Source organism: Daucus carota, chromosome 8 (genome assembly GCF_001625215.2).
Source record: "Daucus carota subsp. sativus chromosome 8, DH1 v3.0, whole genome shotgun sequence".
NCBI classification, from domain to species: domain Eukaryota; kingdom Viridiplantae; phylum Streptophyta; class Magnoliopsida; order Apiales; family Apiaceae; genus Daucus; species Daucus carota.
The window spans coordinates 26,601,966-26,624,189 of record NC_030388.2 but is presented as its reverse complement, the minus strand read 5'-3'; the positions used below and the strand labels follow the sequence as shown (position 1 = coordinate 26,624,189).

The following is a 22,224-nucleotide window of genomic DNA, read 5'->3' as shown; positions in this document are numbered from 1 at the left end:
CCGTCTACTTCCGAAATTTATTTTTTTATTTTTTCTTTTGTAAATAAAAATTTCATATTTAAATATTTATTTGCAAAAATAAAATTTTAAAAATAAGTCATGTAGCTATACGGTCAATGAACCTTAAACTGTGTGCCCAAAGTCAACGGGGCCATCTAATTTGGGATGGAGGGAGTACTATTTTTTGACCCACAATCTAATATTAATCTCTCAGTGAATTTTAATTCATTTGACAGAACTTAATATCTGACGCTATAGAAGGTGAGAACATTAATCTTGAAATTGGAGGATAATAATCCTAAATCATTGGTTGTATTGTCATAAACGGTGGGAGCATTAGTCTTGAAATGGGAGGATCATAACTATAAATCATTTGTTGCAGATGCGGTAAAAGTGATCCTTGTTTATCTTTATTAGTATGTTGATGATTAAAAAATATATTACTAAATTTAAAATAAAGTAACTAAATTATGAGAATATATTCATCAAGTTATATTAAATATATGAAAAATTATTGCTACCATTAATAATTTGTAAAAAGATTAAGATGGAATCGGTAGTAGTTACAATTGGAGTATAGATATTAGTATTACACATCTTTTTTCAATTCATAAAATTATAAATTAATATCACTTAAATTAATATAATTTGTTTAAAACCACTTAAACAAATAATTATATTAGCTTAAAGAGATCAAATCAAACAAATATATAAAATTGTAATTTAAATTTGAAACTTCATGTATAAATAACATACCTATTTATATTAATTTAACATTTTAGCAATTATTACTTTTTATAATTTGCATTAATTGAAAATTAGGTCAATATATAAAAAGAAAAAGGATAAAAGCAGAAAAATTATAAAATTATAAACAATTTATAAAAATTTTACTGCCAAAATATGATATAAAAACACTGTTACTAATTTTTATGTAAGTATCAGAAACCAGAGCCAGAGTTGAGCTTGTCCAAGAGGGTAATCAGCCACATTGAGAGTCTGCGCATTCTCTTCCTCTGATTACCTTCAATTGTCAAATTTCTGATAGTACGTATCCAGATCACAATGATTTTTAAAGAACCGTTGTCATCTTTATTATCTAAATATAATGACCATATCTCTTTACCAGTGAATAATGCTACATAAATTATGGAATATAACAAAATTACTCTATCATCTGAATCTCAAAATTTCATGCAATAAATCAATAGAGGAAATTATTATATACATAAATTTTAAAATTGTCTGAGAAATATGTGAAAACTTTCCATTTGCAAAAAGACAGGAACCGAATTAGAATTGTTAGTACAGTTGTGCAAAAGAAACAACCATCTCATAAATAATTGACCTACAATCTCCATGTCAACTTTCATGCAGAATCTTGACAGCAAGAACCTGTCGCTAATCCAGCTTTGGAGGATATTTTTCGGTGCTTCGGCCAGTTCCTAAAGCTCTCTGAATCAAAGATCAATCATGACAACAATGTAACTAAAAATTACTGACTAAGACTCTTATACTTAGTCTATGAGTAAGAGTTTAATGAAGGCAACTGTGGCTTGTAAGTTGTATCAACTTGCATGCAGGCTGCAGCAGGTCCATTGTTACTCAGTATACGAAATCCATCCACGATACCTTCTTTCTCTGCCGCTAATTTAGCAGCATAGAGAAGATGACCCAGTATATCTCCATGTCTTTCTTCGGCCTATGAAAAATAATAAACATCCATATAAAATTAAATTTAAGGGTTTTGGTCCCAGACAACTGATTGTCAGGGAGGCTTTATCTAACACACAACTCCATTACCATAAGATCTGTATTTCAATGGTCTGGATCTTAAAAAAACGAAGTTTTAATCTGGGCCCTTGAAATATAGATCCGACGGCCCTGGAAGTGTGTGTTAAATAACCTGTCCCTGACAACTGGTTGTCAGGGACCAGGACCCTAAATTTAAATCAGAGATCACTTTCCTCAGACTCGTAAAGCAAATTTTGTGAATAAAGTTCTATAACTGTCAGCTAATGAAATCACAGAAGTATTTGGTATTTTTGCCAGCAAATGTAAAGGTTAAACATACTCATCATCAACATATATGACCCTGATTTGATTAGAACTTTTTGTAAAGCCAGTTTCAACAAAACTATATATTATTCAACCATGAATATTTAAGATATCTGCAAGTAGTAATATATGTGGCAACAAAGTTGTTTCCCTTTAACTTCTCATGAAATGCCACTCTATGTTCCTTCATGAATATTCACGTCAAGCACAATATCCCCCTTCATGTTAAAAATCATATCTAATATCAAAGATAGGCATCGAACATTTTTCTTATTTAGGTAACACAGTTTACAAATTATAGTCATTTTTAGTATGAATGTGTTGAAGATCGAGTTGTTTCACATGACTAAATAATATCTTTAGTGTAAAGAATTTTGATTTAGTATCAGAGAGGTGAGTCATTCTAATTATGTCTAAATCACCTTTAATCATATCATGCTTAGTTTAGCGTAATAAATGGGTCCTGGCTCTTGGGGACACAAATTGGCCTAACACAATACTTTTTTTGTTAGAATATTCGATATGATCATGGATATTTTTCGGTGATTCAACCAGTTCCTAAAACTCTTTAAATCAAAGATCAATTGACCAATCTCAAAATCTGACTATTTATCATGTAGAAAATCAGAGCGCAAAGGATGAAAATTTTACCAGGTGAATGCATCATATGGAAAAGCATATGAGAAGGCCTGAAACATAATCTCTGCAATTCCATACTCTATTGCAACACGGCTGTTTGCTGGTCTAAATACTCTAAACTTGGTCTGTGGCAGCAATCTGCGGAGGACTGCAGTCTAAATATAAGCTCTTCTTAGGAAGGCTGTTTCAAATGCGACGGTGATTATGCTTGTATATGTTTCTATATATGCTGCAAAAGTTGGAACCAGGTGACTCAAGTGGATCTTCTGGTTCTGACCACTTCAACATTGTGATCCATTCACATCCATTCACCTACTAAATTTTTCATCCTTGTACCGAAGTTAACTTATCTGTACATGTTTACCGTATAAGACTTGGTGTATATAAATAAAAAAGCTTATCATATAATACAATTAGAAATTATAATATCAAATATAATATACTATTTACCTGATGATAAACCAGATATCTTTAGAGCTATGTTATCATAACACCTATGGAAGGAGGACATGGACAGAGTACAATTAAATATGTCAGCATAAGTTTCTTCTCTTACCAAATATAAATTTTACTATATAACAATATATTAAATTCTTACCAGATTCTCTACAAAGTCAGGGTCAAGGCGAAGCCTGAAAAAAATTAGGAAATGATGCACGATTGCAAATATGATGGACCTGAAACAGATAGTCATAACAGAAATTTCACATCACTGACAGGGGAGAAGCATAGAACTATTATTAATGTACATGCTTCATGTAGAGGTTAAACATACCACATGAATAAACTCATGAAAAAGACAAACTACTTGTGAGAATCGCAATATCCCTGAACAACTGCCAACATCCCTTTGGAATTGAGAGATAAGTAATGCCGCGGGGTATCTGGATTCAAAACATTACATACCTTGATGTTACAAATCAAAACATCCAGATAACAATGTAAACATGACTGCTAAAGAACCTACCATTTTTGTCCAAAAAAGAGACAACGGACTATGAGAATTCTATTTTCGGCCTGCGCATCTTTATGTTAGTTAGTGATGTAAAATCGAAATACAGAGTTACTAAGTGAATATTGGAACTTGGGTTACTAACCTGTCAGATCCATACGCTCAAATCACCATATAGAATACAATCTTTGATGAAAATCAACCATTCAAGATGAAGATGAAACTGATCAGAAATGTCTATGGATGCAACCTGTTTGACAACAAAACACTAATAAAAACTCAACTGAAGATTGATATTTTGGAGGTTAAGTTTGTGTTGAAATTTGAAATCAAAACGGATTGGATGAGTGAAGAGATTGTTAGGGCGAAAATGAAGGGTAAAATCGAGGTGCAAGCAGACTGCGTGCCTAAAATTATGGTAAGAATTGAGAACCTTTAGGCTAGCAAGTTTTCGGCCAGCACATTCCTCAGCAACTGATTGCTTGCTGCGCTGAAATTACAGCTGAGTCACACCTTGGTTTGTTGGCTTTCCATACACAGTACCCCTGAACAGGTCTCTTGCGTCCACCATGTTTTACACGGACACGGTATACAACATAACCCTGCAGCATCCATATATTGCTTTCAGTAATCTTAAAGATTAAAATGTTTTTTGTTAACAAAGTACAACCAGAAAACACATTTAGAGTGCGTGAACTTTTTGCGAATTTTGTACAATATTGTAGGCGATGTCAAGATGAAAGCTATATCAAGAATCAATTTAATATAATATACATAAACATTTAAATATACTAAGAAGGCTAAAAAATCCTACCACATATTTATCCACTGCGGGTTGAAGGTGTACACTGATCTTGTGCAGGTATACAGCGTATGCAACAGTGACAGCCTGAAAACAACCTTTATATTAGGTTCCGTCAATTGTTGACACCCAAAAGAAGATGACAGCTATAAGCATGTAGGAAACACGTTCTGATAATGTAGCAATTTGGTTCTACTAATAAAGTACTAATTGCAGGAAAACCAATAATAAAGTAAGTTATTTACCTGATGTAACTACGCACTAAAGATTAGGACTAATAGTGCAAACTTGAGGATAGGCATAGGACATGCTTGGTAGTTAGTATAACAGAAACCGTGAAAAAAACATTTAATTTCCTCTGCCTTCTGTTCCAAGACAGTACGCGGCCATTCCATAGCTCCAAAAATTAAAAACTTAGATATGAACTATATGGTGGTGGAAATATATCTGATCTACACTCTCTTGCAATAAAGTCTTCTCCCTGGCTGTGGAACTTGATTTTGTTAGATGGAGTATGTAATTGGCAACTGCTATTTGTTTCACACATAATAAGCTTCAGATTCGTACACAAATTCAATTAATTTGACATGCAGCTATGTCAGGATGTCAATAGAATTATTATCGTTACTGGTAAATGTCTCTAGGTAAGAGTAAGGATAGTACATATGTAATTGGATATTTACATTTTCAGCTATAAAAAATAGGAAAAAGGCATGACAAATAGCACACGAATACGGAAATAGACAAATACCTTGTGCTGGTGTTGTGAGCTTGAATGCATCACTCTGATTCACGGATTTGGACCAATGACATGTGTAACGCCAGAATCTAAGATAAGAATCAATTATAAAGAATGTCAAAGCGAGAAAAGGTTAGTAAGAATGCCATGTATACATTGTGCATTTTGTTGTCCCAATACACCACTTTGTTCAAAGTCTCCATGACAACTGATAGAACGCGGACTTAACAATACTGATATTTTAACCTGGACCTTGGGTTATATATTACAAATATTCCAACCACTGATAGAGAATTTGTATCAATCGCAAAATTGGGCTTATAATGTACTACATATTTAATAAACTGGGCTATGAAACATATGCTAATTTCCATCTATTAGATATGAGTAAACTATTTACTAATAAAAATAAGACTTCTTTTTTACATAATCCTCATTAACAATAGTCCATAAGATTCTGGACTTTTCAAAGTAATTGATAAAAACTCTTTTTTTTTTTTTCTGGATTGCAAAGCTAAACAGTGTCCCTTCCTGTAAAGCTAATTACTTGAGGAGGCCTAGAGTGACCGGACTATGAACACTGTCTATGTTGTCCTGACAACACCCAAAACTATTCAAGCAATGTGCGATAAGTATCAGTAATGGTTAGTTATGCTCACCAGACGAAGGCGAAACCACACCGAAAGGGACGCGCTTACGATCTGCTCGCAAATTTGTCTAAACAACCAGTTAAAACCCATTCACAGAAAACAAAAAGAAACGACAACGGCTATGACACAATCAAACGAAAACACTGGAGATGCACCCTGACAATTATCATGGTCACCAATTTCAGTGCGGATCGGAATTTATTCGAATAGTAACCAATCATTAAGAGATTGAAAAACTAACCTGTTCGATCATCGACGACAATGAAGATTTAGAAATCTGGAGAAGATGCAAATGTGAAACAAAGAAAATAACGTGTGTGTAAACTGTCCTTCAAAGATTATGGAAAGCAGTTATTTATTTGACTTATAGGAGCCTGAAATTATGCAGAGTTTGAACTGCTGATTTTCAAATATCTGGTTGGATGACCCGTGAGAAACCGGATCTTGCATGTGGTAAAGCATGATTGAGTGTTACAAATCTATGGGTCATACCCAGTAAGTAATGGATCATCCAACTTATGAGTAATTTGACAGAAAGGACCTTTGCTGTGGTTAAATTTGAAATTAGGAAAGGGTAGTTTTTGTACTTTTTCATTTTCTTTGTATTTAGGAATTAGGATTATATAGATATAGATATAGATATAGATATAGATTTATAAATAATATATAATCTATTAAAATCCGAGTGAAGTACACCTTTTATTATTGTGAACTATTCAATATTCCCATGTTCAGCAGCAGTTGCACGTACAACGAGTGCAAACATTCACAGCAAGTTACAAAAAATAACTGAATTTAGCTTCCGGTATTCGATAACATGTGCATTAAGTCCCATAAAATAATAAAGATCGAACTATACACCATCATTTTTTTATTCATAGCCGCTGCATGCTGGACCTGTCTTTTTTTTCCTCAGTCAAATTTTAATTATAGAAAAGCATCGCACAACTTCTCAAATTCTGAATTACACGTTACTCCCTTCATCCCAAATTAGATGAGCTCGCTAACTTCGGGCACGCATTTTAAAGTTCATTAACCGCATAGCTATATTACATATTTTTAAAATTTTACTTTGCAAATAAAAATTTAAAATGAAATTTTAATTTACAAAAAAAATTAAAAAAAAAATAAATTTCGGAACTAGTCGGTCAATACACCTTAAATTATGTGCCCAAAATCAACTAGCTCATCTAATTTGGGATGGAGAGAGCACCATTTAATTAAGTGAACGCAAAAATACGGAGGAATTAATTAACTAGAGAAATTGCAGAGCCACTTGCCTTGTCTTCCTAAGTTCGCGAAAATCTTGCTCTGGAGTCTAGAACAGTAGCAATAAATGACACATCTCGAATAATTGGAGTGCCAAACAATAATACTCTACATTCTGGATGATAGCTACATTGCAGGTTAATAATAAACCCGAGACGGTAAATTATATGGTTTTATTTGAAATTAAATCTAAAATGATACTCCCTCTGTTTTTTTTTATATGACACTTTTGACTTGTGCACTTATCTTTAGGTGGGTTGACCGGGTAGTAAAACTTATTATTTTTAACTGATTTTTTTTGTAAATTAAAATTTTGATTACATATTTTTATTCAGAAAAAGAAAATTTCAAAAATAATACATTTAACTATCCGGTCAAAGCACTTAAAAGTGTGTGCCAAAAAGTCAAACGTCATATATTAAAAAACAGAGGGAGTAATGATAATACATCAGATGCATATGCAGTTATACTAATAGACGGGGAGAATTGTTAAAATACAACTCACCAAAATATAAATTAAAAAAATTCACCCTAATAACATGACCTACTTTTTGCATGTCACTAGGGCTGAGCATTCGGTCGGTTCGGTTCAAAACCGAACCGAACCGAAAAAACCGAAAACCAAAGTGTGCTTTTTTCAAAAACCGAACCGAACCGAATTATTATTTTAAACCGAACCGAACCAACCGAATTATTTCGGTTTGGTTTCGGTTTCGATTTTCTTAAACCGAAATTCTTAAAACCATGAAATGCTGATGCTGAGTACTGGGAATCTGAGACACCAGAAGAGTGACAGATTAGCGGTAATAAGTCCCCCTCAATTGTTTACATTGGAGGGAGACACGGAGACCAAGGCAATGTATGAAAAATGAGTAAAATTAGATGAAAGTGGGTAAAGTGGTGGGACCTATCAATATTTAATAATAGATTTGAGATAGTGGAGGAAAGTAGTGGGTGTAATACTAGTTTTTATTGTTAAATATGAGATAGTAGGGGAAGATAGTGGGTGTAATGATGAGAAAAACTTACTATTTATAGTAACGTAAAGAAATAAGAGGGACATCTCAAAATAATAACTGTAAAGAAATGAGAGAGACAGAGGGAGTAGTAACCAGTGGCCAATTATCAAGCAAACATGTAAAAAGTATATCATCATTTGTATTACAAAACTCCAGTGTAATTAAAAAACAATCAATATGCTTGCAATCTCCGCGATCCGCATACATTCTGCACCATACAATCTCCAGGCTACCTCTGCTCTTAATCGGTTAAGCCAAGTCGAGCCGCGCTTTGTTAGTCAATTAAGGACGTTAGATTCTAAAATTATCTATATATAATGTATATAAAATATATCTATTTTATATGTAATAAAAAGTTCGGTTATTTCGGTTTAAACCGAAATATTATATTAAAAACCGAATCGAATTGAAATTCTTTTCGGTTCAAACCGAAAAACCGAATTAACCGAAATTTTCAGAAAAATGAAACCAAATCGAACCAAAATTATACGGTCCGGTTCGGTTTTACGGGTTCGGTTCGGTTTTGTTCACCCCTACATGTCACTACCCATCTCTGTATGACATCACCGATCTAAGATCCATCTCCGCACCACACAATTTATCTTGTGTTCACCAGAGTCTTATCAAGAGTTGGACAAACTCGATTTAATTCTAAAAAACAGAAGTTAGCCTTATCATAGTCCTGCCAGGTACTAGGTCTGTCAATGGATCGGGTTCGGATCGGATCAGCCTAAATTCATATCCATATCCATTTATTTTATCGGATTCGGATTCGGATCGGATCGGGACCGGATTTTTTACAGGCCGATCCATATCCGGATCCATTAGGATCACGGATCGGATATCCGGATCCATTTAGTTTTTTTACTTAGATTTAAAAATATTTTTTTAAAAAATAATGTCAGTGATTCTTAAAGGAAGGATATGATGAAATGAGACGCCGTGATCGAAATAGCTTCTTACATTTTTATTTTATTAAAAATCACAAATTAAGAGGCAAAATACACAAAATGATAGAATTTTCAAGATACTAATACTATTTGCTATAACTTTACAACTCATTCGTACTAGTTAATTAAACAATTAATCAAACACAATCACAACCCACGACTCACATAACTAATATCCAGGGACTACTATAACTAAAAATAACTACTGCAACTAAAAAAATTTAATGTATTTATTTATTGATATTTATTATTGATATTTATTATTTATATATATATTTATTTATAATCGGATTTTTCTTATCGGATCAAATTTCGGATCGGATTTTATTTCGATGAATCTATATCCACTAAAAAGGCCCCGGATCGGATCGGATCGGGTCGGAGCTCCGCTCCATTGACAGACCTACCAGGTACTAGCCTCATCCCTGTCCTATTGGGTCTCACCGGAGCCCCATCTAGACCCACATCCGGATTAATTTCGGACCCCAAAATATACATTTTTGTATTTAATTTGTATAATAATGATTTGCAGTGGAATAGAACTCAATACATGTAACCAAATATAGCTCAATCCCAACTTTAATATTTAATTTATAAATTAAACTGGTGCACTGAAAAAACAGTGTCCGTCCAATCACCTCTCCGACCTCTTTATTTTCGCTTCAAGCTCTGTTTTTCAAACAGAATTGTAGTAGCAGCAGTAGCATTTAGAAACAAGCTCTAAATCTAGCTTCCAGTTAAAGACCTAAAGCAAGAATATATTTATAGAGATGTACAGTAGTGACAATAACTGTGGGATTATATGGATATATTAAGACAAGCACAAGAGGCGACACCCTTTTTTCAGTCAAATCATCACTAGGTGGTCGAGTGAAGCACAAGCATAGAATGTTTATCTTTTTGTCTCTCTTTTGCTCTGTATTTTTATATTAATCTTCTTCTGCTTATTAATTTATCTGATGATTATCCTGCTTCACGGAAAATAACTTAATTTCGAAAAATATCATCTTGTCAATATTTTTCCCGAAAATAGAACAAGCTACTGTCTCATGTGTTTATGCCTTACATGGTATCTTATGCATGCATCCAAATGATCAACCTTGTTTGGTAACCCTTGCCAAATGAAAAATGTCAAAGTTTTGTATTATGTTGAAATATAGCATGATATCTAAATGGGTCTTTCTCTTAAAATATTAAATGAACTGATTCTCAACATGGAGATTTTAGACTGACCACTTCTCAACATGGTACCAGAGTTCTGGTTTGACAAAAATCTTCGACGTCTTCGACCCAAAAATGGATGAATTGGTTTTCAACATATTCTCCATTACAACATAAGTTATCAGATTATTGGATGCCAGATTACCAGCACTCCAGCAGGCAGCACTGCAGTGCAGTTACTTTAATCTAAAATGAAGGCACAGCTGACTGCAATACTCAGCCCACTCTTGTAAATGTATATAAACTCTGTTTTTTACCCAGAGTCCCCTAGCATGCAAAAAGTTCCTAATTTGATAATAAGTTGAACAGAAAAGACAAACATGTTTCTGACTTCCCACCAACATACTGCCATTTCTGTGAAACTGTCTTCTTTGTCTTTCTAATTTTTCTCTGGTTTCTTGTTCATCATACACATGCATTAATAAAAATGAAAAGCAGACATGCAGTGGAGATGGTGAGTGAACAACAAACAGCTTTTACAGTAGATCATCAACAGATAAAGAAACAACAAGAGGACTTCTTAGAATCATATTTTTCAAACTCTTTACTACTATAGAAAAAGAGTGTGTATATACAGTCAGATTTAATGTACACATCACTCCCCAGTTCTCTCTTCATTTAAAACAAAAAGTTGAAGCCTAATGATTATTTTCACAAACTCCATTCTCTTCCAGGCAGTTAGGTTTGTACAGTTCACAAAAGAATCTTGAATAAACTCTTCATCAGTTACCCACTTGGCTATCTCTGATCAATTAAGTTCAACCTGCAATACAAAGATATTATGTTGATAAATGATACTAATTGGTTTAGCTATATTTTCGACTTTCTGTCATGTATTTACAATAGTACAACATTTTAGTACCTTAAGAACTTGAAGGGAACTTGAGATCCCGTGAAGTGGGACTTCGTTAGTCTATGTTGCAATTGGTTGTTGAACCGGAAATAATGGTTTAAATGTGATCTCTTCTAGCTTGGAATAAGTTAGCAGTTCTGTTAGAGTTTTCTGTCAGGGATTATCGAAAGAATTATTAAGTTAGGCTAAATAAACTAACTGCACACCAAAAATTAGCTCGACCTCAAATACTTACTTTTTTCAGTATGAGTATATAAAAATGTCTCCATCAACCTTCAAAATTGTGCCACCAAATTATAATATCTGCCTGCAACCAAGAATAAGTGCGCGAATGAGCATCTCCAAGTTCAAGTAGTTATATACTTATATGTTGGCATTAGTATAAAAGAATTATGAGTTCAAGAATTACCGCAGAGGCGCAAACTGTTAAAAAAAGCAAAGTTCAGTGTAACCATTCGAGTATGGCAACAACTCCTCTGCCTCTATCCTGGAGGTCGAACAACTCGTGCTTCTCCGTAAACCACTACTTGAGGACTCAACCTCAGCCCAAAATATGCTGTAAACTGGTCTATGGTCGGAGAATCTAGATTCCCCTCGCACATAAGACATTTGATGGAGACCTCCTCCAAACCACAAGATTCGATCGCACCTTCACAAAATTGAAATAGATAACACATTAGGGCCTTGAATCACCTAACATGTAACTCACCACTTGCCCATAAGTTTTTGTTAAGATATCTTACCATGCAGGTGTTCTTCGTTTCTCTTTTGGGTGCATATTTTCACCAGTGTATCTGTCTGAATTATTTGAATACTTGTATGTAGGTGGGAAGTATATTTTACCTTCCTTCCACCCTTCAAACACACGACCCCTACGCTGCTCTATTCGCAGCTGCCAAAAAAAAGAGAGGTACTTCAGTAATTCTTCTCTTAAAAGATACAAAGTAAAACAAGATGCTAAAGCAAAGAGATGTATGCCATGCCTGGTCATTCTCTAACAGAGCTCTCCAATTTTGCATTTCGACTAGAGCTTTCGCTGTTCGGTGGGAAAGAGCAATTCGATAATTCAGGTCTCCGAGCCAGATAATTCGACTGGTCAAAATGAAATTTTTTAGAATACTCTTTGTACTCTATCTATCATGATAATCAATTATATAACCATTCATTCAGTAATGTTCTCATATGAAATGGTGAACTGACATAAACTGAGTTCAAGGGTGTTCAGACACTAAACTGAAACTGGCTATAAGATTATATAATATCGAGATGATATTATGTCAACTTGTGTGAAAACATATATGGCTGATAAATAGGTATAAGTCTTACTCATGTTGAAGAATTGTTTCTGGGGACTTGTCAATACAGACGCTGCGAACTTGTGGAAATCTCGTCTTCTTTAGGATCTCCATGACATCAGAATTCCTCCTTAGCTCATCGCCTTCCTTCTGTCCCGAGGTCAAATGGCTGCAGACGAAGCAGAAGCTTGTTTGATGCAACATCATGCTCACTGAGATGGACCCCTGAACATATAATTCCGATTATTTAAAGTTTTTATCAAAAGAAACAAAACTGTGTTTTTGTGCACAACAATGGATACCTTATTTCCAAGATAACCCATTAAACCTCTACCAACACAAGATACTTTCAAGTTTCTGACATGCTCCCTTAAATCGCTTCTCACCCATATTGTAAGAAAAACCCCAACCATTTGCTTGCTTGCAACTAAGCAGTACCCGTCTTCCACTGGTGCAGACACGCCATTAAACATTGGTGAGGATAAAACAGTGCTAGGTGAATCTCCAGGCCCGTAATCATCATCAGAGGATCCCCATCTGGAATAGTCACTTGGCCTCTGACCCCAGGAATAGTCGCTTGCTCTGCGGCTTGAAGAATAGTCACTTGACCTTTGAACTGAGGAATAATCACTTGGCCTGCGACTTGATGAGTAATCACTCGGCCTGTGACTTGAAGAATAGTCACTTGGCCTGTGACTCGAAGAATAATCACTTGGCCTCTGACCCCACCTAAAGTTGGGGTCATAATTACTTGGCCTATGGCCAAACATCACTCGGTCACAGACACTAAATCTTCGATCAAGTTGAGGTTGAGAGCTTGTATAGTCACAATCATTTCTCCAGTACCGGGGTGCCTGAAATGATCTACGATGGAAGAACGATGAGTTCTTTTGCCTGGTTGATCCCTCAAAGTCAGCATCTGATTCAACAATAGGATCGATGATAGGAGAAGGTGTATAACGTCCACTTCCTCCACTTGTTCCGGGACGATTATTTAAGGTTTTGCGAATTAGAGCTAGCCATTTTTTAGCAGGGCCATTGTCTTCAGCACCCAAAATATTACCGGCGTTCAGAGGAACTATTTCTTGAAATCTGAGTGACAATTGATTATAAGTAAGAAAGGCTGAAAAAAGCATAAATGAAGATCAAAATCAAGGACTCGTACCCAAGTACATAAATGTCTGCAGGAGGTGAGGCAAGAAGCCAATCATCTAGGTTCATACTGCTTGAAGGAGATTTTCCCCCCACATTCCAGGTAGCTGAAAAAATACTGTTGCAATTGAAAGTTAAATATATGAAAACTGTTTATACTTAGCAGCAAAGAGCTGAATGCACAAAAGTTTACAAATATTGTAGTAGACAAACCTATAGTTCTGCACATTTATCACCTGAGGATGGTCAAGATCAACTCTTCCTTTCCGGACACGATCAGAGGACTTACTAAAGTTATCTGTGAATACAAGTTAAAGAAAATACCTTATTATCATTGACATTATCCAAGGAGATAGAAAATTTAGCAGCAGTGTGAGCAACTATCTTGTTCCCTTTTTTCCTAATTGCTATATTTACTTGCTGGTGGACAAACAAGTTCTGAATTAAAGCCAAAAAGTATTTCAAACCTGTTTTACTCTTCTTGATTGTACATGGCTCTCTTTCAGAGAAGCTTTTCCTGCATTCCACATTAACACCTAAAAAAAAAAAAGGGAATGTCATTTGATATAGCAAGAGCCGAATTTGATTATTTGATCATATCAACAGGATTAATAAACCTTAGAGCCCCCAATTCTATCATTAACATCATTAGAAAGCTAAAACATCACAGGAGAATCAAATGATCCACTTACATATTTTATAGTTAAATTCAGAAGAAAATCTAGATATGAACAAAAATCTGAGTGTAATAGTGACACCTTAGGAACTTTGACTTTACATGACACAAGTCACAAGGTATATTCAATCAAAGAGCAAACATATTCCAATAACTGCAATTATATACTAAAACTAAAAATACCCACCTTCATTTACATCATCTGCTTCAAATTCCTCAGTTTTGCACTTTATGTTGAACCACTTCCTAACAAGTGATTTTGACCAGGAGAGCTTCATCAAACACATACACAGAGTCAGAATCCAAGTGAATACAATTTTCTTGCTTAGATATCATCATCAAAATATAAATATAGAAAACAGATATAGCAATATAATAGACCTTGCTTTTCTTGGAATTCCCATCTCTCATTGTTTCAGTTCTGGTTCTTCTTCATGCAGTTCTTGTAATACCCCCCTTCCCCTTCTCCCAAACTTCTTGATTTTTCCAAAAAGCAACTAAATTTTCCCAAGAAAATGACTTATAAGCTCAAATTCAAAATCTTTCTGAAAATGGTCCTCCAAATCCCAACTACAATAACTAAAAATCTTGGGTATTTCCCCAAAGGCCCTAAAGCAATGTTCTTTAGTCTCTGTAAGATCACAACTTGAACAAACAAGAAGATAGACACAAATCACAAAAGAGAGACACAAAACACTTTTACATGTGTAGAAGTCAGTATATATAGTAGATTCTTGAAACTAAACCACATGACAATGAGGCATACACACTCCTACACACACAGATACACACAGTTATATCAAAGTTTAGAAAGAAAGAAAGAGTGGGGTCCCCCTATTTTCTTTTTCTTTTTTTTTTTTTTTCCTGCTGGAAATGTAGGCTGGTTATAAGGAACAGCAAAGTATATAATTTGAGCAGAATAAAGTGCAGAGAGAACAAGACTCACAGCATCACTACACACTCCTCTCTTTTTTTTTTCTTGCACTTCAAAACCCAAGGCTGAACATGACAGACATGTCGTTTTAGGTATATTTAATGTATGAAACGACTTCACTACTGACTAAATTTTTTACCTATTGGGTCAACAAAGCTGAGGGGTGTGTACAAGATCTAATAGTATCCATCTTGTAGTTACATTTCTTTTTTACTACATGGTCTTTTTTAAAAGTAAAAGCAGTTAAAGATAAAGAAATTGTATGTGTCTATGTTGTACTGAAATTGTACAAGCACATCTGTAGAGTTTTTCTTTATATTCTTTTTATAGTTCACTTTATTTTAGTCGTTTATCTTCCCCTCTTGAAAGAGTACTATAGTCTATATACTCTATAGTAATAAGATGCAGCTCATGCAGGAGTACTATTATTTATTTTCTTTATGTTCTCAGAAAAAGAATGGTGTTACTTTTTTTCTTTTTTTTGGCTAAGTAAGAAATGGTGTTACTTATATCACACATACAAAATAACATCTACAGTTGGACCACTGTTAGTTAAAAGATAAAGTAAATAAACAGATTATAAACAAAAATATTAAAATGTTTGGATAATTTAACTTATGAATTATTTAAATATTTGAATGATTTTATTAGAATTTTTGATGATTTAAAGAAATAAAAGTTCTCAAAAAAAGTTTTGATAACTTTGGACTTGTCCCTCGAGAGTTTGTTAAAAATTGAGAATGACAACCGGGTTAAATCACATCAAACATGACAGGGTTCAAATTCAAATCCAAATTGATCTAACAGATTTGGATCGGATTCAGATTTATCAAAAATTATCTTTAAAGCGGTCTTATACATTTTTTTTAAATTAAATTATAATAACAATAAGTCATCAAAAGAATTAGGATTATCAACTTCATGACTTCTATGTCGGAAGTAGACTTATGAACTTTTTACACAAATAATCCAGTCAAACCGATCCTATAAAAATATAACTATTTTCTCCTCCACATTTATCTTTTTTTTTTTTTTTTGTGAAAAGCAACTTATATTAATAATCTCGGAAGGTCTTACATTGAGGCATCAGAAACATTACAAAACACAACTATGGCCTCACAAAACAAGGAACCTAATAATTCATTTATCTTCAAGTCGGTCAATATTGAAATTTTTGTTAAAATTGATCTGAATGTATAAGGCCGACAAAATGAGAGACACATCCATAATTAGTCGAATTCGATTAAACGAGTTGAAACCAAACAAAACTAAAAAAAATGAGCTCTACTTGCATAGCTCATTCTGAAGAACAGATCGGCTCCCATAGGCCATAAGTCCATAACAGCCCTACAATAAAACCAATCTGCCTATTTTTCACCCAGCAGAAATGACTTACACCGTACTCCCTCTGTCCCAATCAATTCTATACAATTTCTTTTTTGGGACGTCCCATCATTTCTATACATTCCAAAAATAGTAACTTTTAATAATATAAAACAATATTACACCTACTACTTTCCTCCACTATCTCCATTCTATAATAATATAAACGGTCTTTCTAATGTGTGCCCAAGGGCACACAATAAACACAAACTCTGATGGAAATGGCTTCATTTGATTGGTGGACTTGATGTAAATGCAGGGGGCCATTAATATTTATTATCTATCCACCAATCAAAAGCTACTATTCTCATGAGAGTTAGTGACTATTGTGTGCCCATGGGCACACCATAAAAAATTCGTAATATAAACACTATTACACCCACTATTTTCCTCCACTATCTCAAATCTATCATTAAATATAAATGGGTCCCACCACTTTACTCATTTTTCCTCTAATTTTACTCACTTTTTACACTTTTTCTTGGTCTCTGTGTCCAAACCATTTGTATATAAATGATCGGGACGGAGGGAGTACTAATTACAACAATCATTAAAAATTTGCAAGGGACCATGAGGATCACAGTGCTCAACTACTAGAAGCTTTGTCAAAATGTTGGTCAAAACTTTTTACATAAAACATGCACAACTAATTGATTATCTTCATAATTACTAGTCCAGCTTATTCGAGGGAATGTGAATAAAATTGTGAGGCTCAATATTGGCCAATGTCATCGAATAAAAGGGCAGTTGTCAGAATTTAGGGTCTTGTGGTCCTTCATTCTGTTTCTTTAGCCCTTAGAAGTCCCCAAATTTGGGGAAGTCAAACAAAACATTGACCGATCACACATATGATTAGGAGGAGCTTCCTTGTTAGGAATGTCTTTTATAGATACTTAGCCAAGACTCACCTTTTTCATGCCCTGGTTTCAGGCAACCTATTGCCGGAGATAGTCTAATGCTAGATGTAAAATAATTACTCCCTCTGTCCCCCTCATTTGTTTACAGTTTTTTCACACTGCTCGACACGCATTTTAATGCGCATATAAAACATAGTTCTATAGCTTATTTTTAAATTTTTTCTTTTTTGTATAAAAATTTAAACATCAAATTTTTATACAGAAGAAAAAAAAGTTCAAAATAATTTACCGAACTACGTTTTACGAGAGCCTTAGAATGCGTGCCGAGCCCCCGTCTCCCAATGTAAACAAATGAGGGGGACGGAGGGAGTATATAAAAAAGTGTTTTTTTACATTCTAATGTTATAAATGTATAAACTAGTTCCAAATTTAATTTTTGATTTAATTTGTCACCTTTAATTATATATGAAAGATGATTCCTGACAAATAATATGTCTAAATAACAGATTGTCCGATAAATCATGTATCCACGTAAAAAATGTAGTATTAATTTCTTTTTACTATGAAAATAGTGCAACAAAACATCCATAACCCAAGCCAATTATGCATTACATGCATGCAGCTAGCCTCAAATCCATTATGAGACTATAAGGTACAGCAAAAAATACATACATATATTTAATTAGTATAGAAAATGCGAAATAAACTAGGTTCATGATTTGAGGATTTGTGTAGTTGACCAAATTTTTTATTCTATATCTGAATCGTATCTAAAGTCCATGATTGTTGACCCTAGCAATCGATTAAGTTGGATTAGTTTATTAATTGGGTGTTAAACTTAAAATTTTTTTAATTAAGCATTTACTTAAGCAAACGGCGGAAGTGCTAAGCCTGGCCCCGTGTAACTTGAGCAAACACAAATGGGTGTTTTATGTATTCATAAACCATCCACCGAGTACTTATAAGACCTAACTATAGTGCAACCTCCACTAGGAGTGGAGCCAGTCTGTGTCCCGGAATTGAAGTAATGATGATCATCGAGGCTTAATTTGTGTCAAGTCCTTAGTCATGTATGGCTGTCATGTAGTTTCTAGCGGAGTCGTGCTGCGACACAAGGCATGCACAAAACCCTCTTCATATTCATAGTCTATTATTGGTTTAGTTAAAATTAGTTGGAAAGCCGTGCGTTGCGGCGGTCTATAAAAATTATTATATTAATGATTCAATATTAATATTTGTAGAATGCAATAATTTTGTGGCTGTCTATGAAAAGTATATTAATGATTAAAAATTAATATTTGTAGGATAAAATAAGTTTTATATTATAAAAATCTTGACGTAATATCAATACTAATATATAAATTTGCAAATTTGGACTATAATTCATGTTGAAAAAATGAAAATAAATTTCTACACGTAATTAACAATTTAAAATACGACGAATCTTAATTTTATTTGTGTTTTTTTTTTAAAGTAATCATGTTATTACATTGTCACATTCCTCCAATTTTTTTGGATTGATTGTGCACAAAAACATCAAACTTAAAACTTAAATCCGTGAGATAACAGTCTATAACTATCTTTCCTTGTAAGGACCTTTATTTTTTAATACTGTATGAACAGTCTTCACTTAAAAGTTAACAGAGCAAACTGATTATGCATGAATAATTTTTTACTGCGTACAAAATAAATCATATAAAAATTAACAACAACAAACATGTCCGATGAACAAAACAAATATTATAAAAGAATAACCAACAAATATACATCACTAATAGTTAATTTATTGATATCATCCATCAATATCATATCAAGACTATATTATTCTCTCGTGTTTGGATTTGTCGACTCCTACATAGCGGTCTATAACTACTTTTACTTGCAACAACCTTTATTTTTTTAATACCGTATAAACGGCCTTCATTCATCATTGAAGAAGAACGGCAGCACCGAGTTAGAAATCGAGCAAGAAAATTATCACCAGAGAGAGCCACGGTTGTTGTATTGAGAGAGAGTAGGTTGTGTTTAGATGACCCAAAACCCTACAATCTATAGGGGTATTTATGGGTGCAGAGAGACTTGTGTGCTACTCTTTCCCATAATTAAATAATCTGAAACAAAATCAGATTAAAACTTTCAAGCTGTTATATTCCATAAATAATCCGAAACAAAATCAGATTCTGAAACTTGCTTCTAATATATCCAAAACTAAAAAAGGTAGTTCTAATTTTTGATATTTTTCATCTGAAAATTCCAGAAAATTAGATAACGCTATTCCTTTATATAAGTATATTGATTGATTTCACACAAACGCTACTCAATTTTTGTCAAATCCAAACACAATTTCCCGACTTTAAGCTGAAAAATATATGTTTATGTAATAACATAAGTCGGTTTAAAATTAGAAATAAACTATAAACTAATTTTAAGCCGGAAATTAGTTTAAGTTACTTTTTTCGGTGACATAATTTTTTTGATAAAAAAACCATAAGTCATAAGTTACCCATAAATCACTTTTATTTTTATTATTTTATTTTTAATAACTCATAAGTCACGTTAAATAATAATTCATAAGTTTAAACGGACTCTTAATGATATTAGGGGTGTTTGGGGAGCAGAAGCTGCTTCCGCCTTCGCCTTTTCATGACCCGTTTGTGTAAATAAGTAGAAGCACTTTTAAAGAGTTAAGAATGTCAGCTTCTCTCTCACAGTTTCTACTCTTTTTCCAAAAATATTATTTTATTTACCTCGCACTTTTAATCCACTTCTTTACTTTAAGCAAAAAATCACTTTTTTTAAGTTTGTCTAAACGCCCCCTTAATTTAAATGAAGTGTTTATTGTCTATAAGTAAGAATTTATTTATAAGTACTGAAAAGTATCTTACAACTTATCATGTATAAAACAGTATAATAATAAATTATTATGAATTATCTTCTAAAGTGATCTTGAGTATATATCTATACTATACTATTAAAGCCGAAACATTAAAAGTTTGGTCGGTCGGTATTTGGGCCAAAATACAGACTATCTATATAATCAATTATTTTGGGCCTATTTATATAACCAATTATTCTTTTTAATTTGGGCCAAAGTACGGGCTTATCTATATAACCAATTAATAATCTTTTTAAAACCGAAACATTAAAAGTTTGATAGGTCAGTATTTGGGCCAAAATACGGGTCTATCTATATTACCAATTATTCTGGGCCTATCTATATAACCAATTATTTTTTTTAATTTGGGCCAAAGTACGGGCATATCTATATAACTAATTAATTCTTTTGATTGAAATATATTACTTTTTTTATATTTTTGACTAAAAAACTCAATCTTCTTAAATAACATTGAGAAACATGGTAATTACTTTTTTTTAACTAAAATATATCAACTTTTTATAAATTTAATAACTAAAAAATTAATCTTTTACAATTACTACGGACATGGGCGACATATTTATATGTAAGGATGTGAGCCAAAAGTCTAAACGTTAAATAATAAAAAATAGAGGGAGTATTATTATATTGGTCGGACGGTCGGTACTTGGACCGAAGTACGGGCCTATCTATATATATAACCAACTATTCTTTTAACTAAAATAAATTATCTTTTATATATTTATTAGCTAAAAGAACTCAATCTTCTAAAATAATATCGAGCAACATAGCAACTGTCTTTTTAATCAAAACGAATTATCATTTTTAGATTTTCTATTTAAAAAAGTCGAGTTTTTACAATTAACACGGGCGCCACATATATTAATTATTAATAACGAAATATTAAAAGGTTGATTGGTTAGTTTATAGGCCTTCTTAAATTATAACAAGTAAAAAAGATATTTTAACATTCTCATTAAAAATATATATGTTCGACCTAATTTTTAATCAGCTTAACTATAAAAAATTTATCTAACAATAAAATAACAAATATATTAACCGCCCGTGCATTGCACGGGTTATAAGCTAGTATCTATAAAAATCGAATTTAAAAAAAAAATATAACCCACAAAAATAAGTTGCTACTCCTCACGTTTTGACTTAGAAATCGGAGATTCACTTGTAACTTATAACTTCCTTTACATATAATACAAATAAATAGATTCTAACTTATAAATGACTAATTGATAAAGCAGATTTTTGCCAAACATCCCCACTTACTTTTTTTTTTCTTTGAAAGGCACACCCACAGTTGCTTGATTTTTATTTAACTAATAGCCTTCGACCAAGATAAATCTTAAATAATCTTGAATATTGAAGGGGCTTTCCGCGGGTGTGTGTTTATGTAGTGGTCAAATTTATAAAAGCTAAAGCGATGCATGCAACGGTGTCTAAATTATTTCTCTGTTTTTCCTATCGAATGTTCGTTCTTATGGGTTCTGCAGGCTGGCGGGTATATGAAAGATGGAGATGTTTAAAATTTAACACAGGCCATATGTACCCCATAATTACATGTTTTGACCCTAATACACAAATATTTAGAACCTAATACACGTGAATAAGATTCTAGGAAATTAATAATGAGAAATAGCATGGGAGTAATGATAAGGCCAGGAGAGTACCACTGCTTGAATGATGCAAAACCAAAACTTGGCCAAAAAAGAAAAAGAAAGAATGATGTGAAAAGCAAAATATGATAATTGATAGCATTCTTTCTCATTTCTTTTCTATCTATATGAAATAAGCTGAGCTATGCTGTACAATGGATCATCAAAAGGGAAAAGAATGAGCAAAAGAGAGGAGGGCCATATTTTGTTAATAATTTATGTCTAAAGGGCAA

At 33.2% G+C, this 22,224-nt stretch overlaps 1 protein-coding gene and 1 long non-coding RNA gene across 11 annotated transcripts; both read right to left on the bottom strand.

The window, feature by feature from the left end:
- Positions 1-1,178: 1,178 nt before the first annotated feature.
- On the bottom strand, positions 1,179-6,378 carry LOC108197640 (uncharacterized). 7 transcript variants are annotated; one of them, XR_010286606.1, is made up of 13 exons: positions 6,082-6,378; positions 5,850-5,996; positions 5,203-5,279; positions 4,697-4,936; positions 4,464-4,538; positions 4,083-4,251; positions 3,795-3,899; positions 3,665-3,714; positions 3,473-3,581; positions 3,296-3,374; positions 3,148-3,191; positions 2,710-3,047; positions 1,179-1,702 (listed from the first exon to the last, which is right to left on the bottom strand). It is a non-coding gene; the product is annotated as an uncharacterized LOC108197640 (long non-coding RNA). The 7 variants fall into 7 exon arrangements; XR_010286607.1 differs by having other exon boundaries at positions 4,697-4,932; XR_010286609.1 differs by having other exon boundaries at positions 5,850-5,891.
- A 4,380-nt stretch (positions 6,379-10,758) lies between these two features.
- Positions 10,759-15,191, bottom strand: LOC108197460 (type IV inositol polyphosphate 5-phosphatase 7). Of its 4 annotated transcripts, none has more exons than XM_064083593.1 (13): positions 14,657-15,191; positions 14,463-14,547; positions 14,067-14,135; positions 13,813-13,897; positions 13,613-13,717; positions 12,750-13,539; positions 12,479-12,672; positions 12,136-12,244; positions 11,896-12,044; positions 11,563-11,801; positions 11,388-11,466; positions 11,162-11,302; positions 10,759-11,062 (listed from the first exon to the last, which is right to left on the bottom strand). In XM_064083593.1, the coding sequence occupies exons 1-10, from the start codon at positions 14,684-14,686 to the stop codon at positions 11,579-11,581; spliced, it is 1,839 nt and encodes a 612-aa protein (XP_063939663.1). In that variant the 5' UTR covers positions 14,687-15,191; the 3' UTR covers positions 10,759-11,062; positions 11,162-11,302; positions 11,388-11,466; positions 11,563-11,578. The 4 variants fall into 4 exon arrangements, with proteins under 4 accessions (XP_063939663.1, XP_063939664.1, XP_063939662.1 ...); XM_064083594.1 differs by having other exon boundaries at positions 11,162-11,289; XM_064083592.1 differs by having other exon boundaries at positions 11,162-11,289; positions 11,388-11,459; positions 11,562-11,801; positions 14,657-15,190.
- Between the last annotated feature and the right edge of the window lie 7,033 nt (positions 15,192-22,224).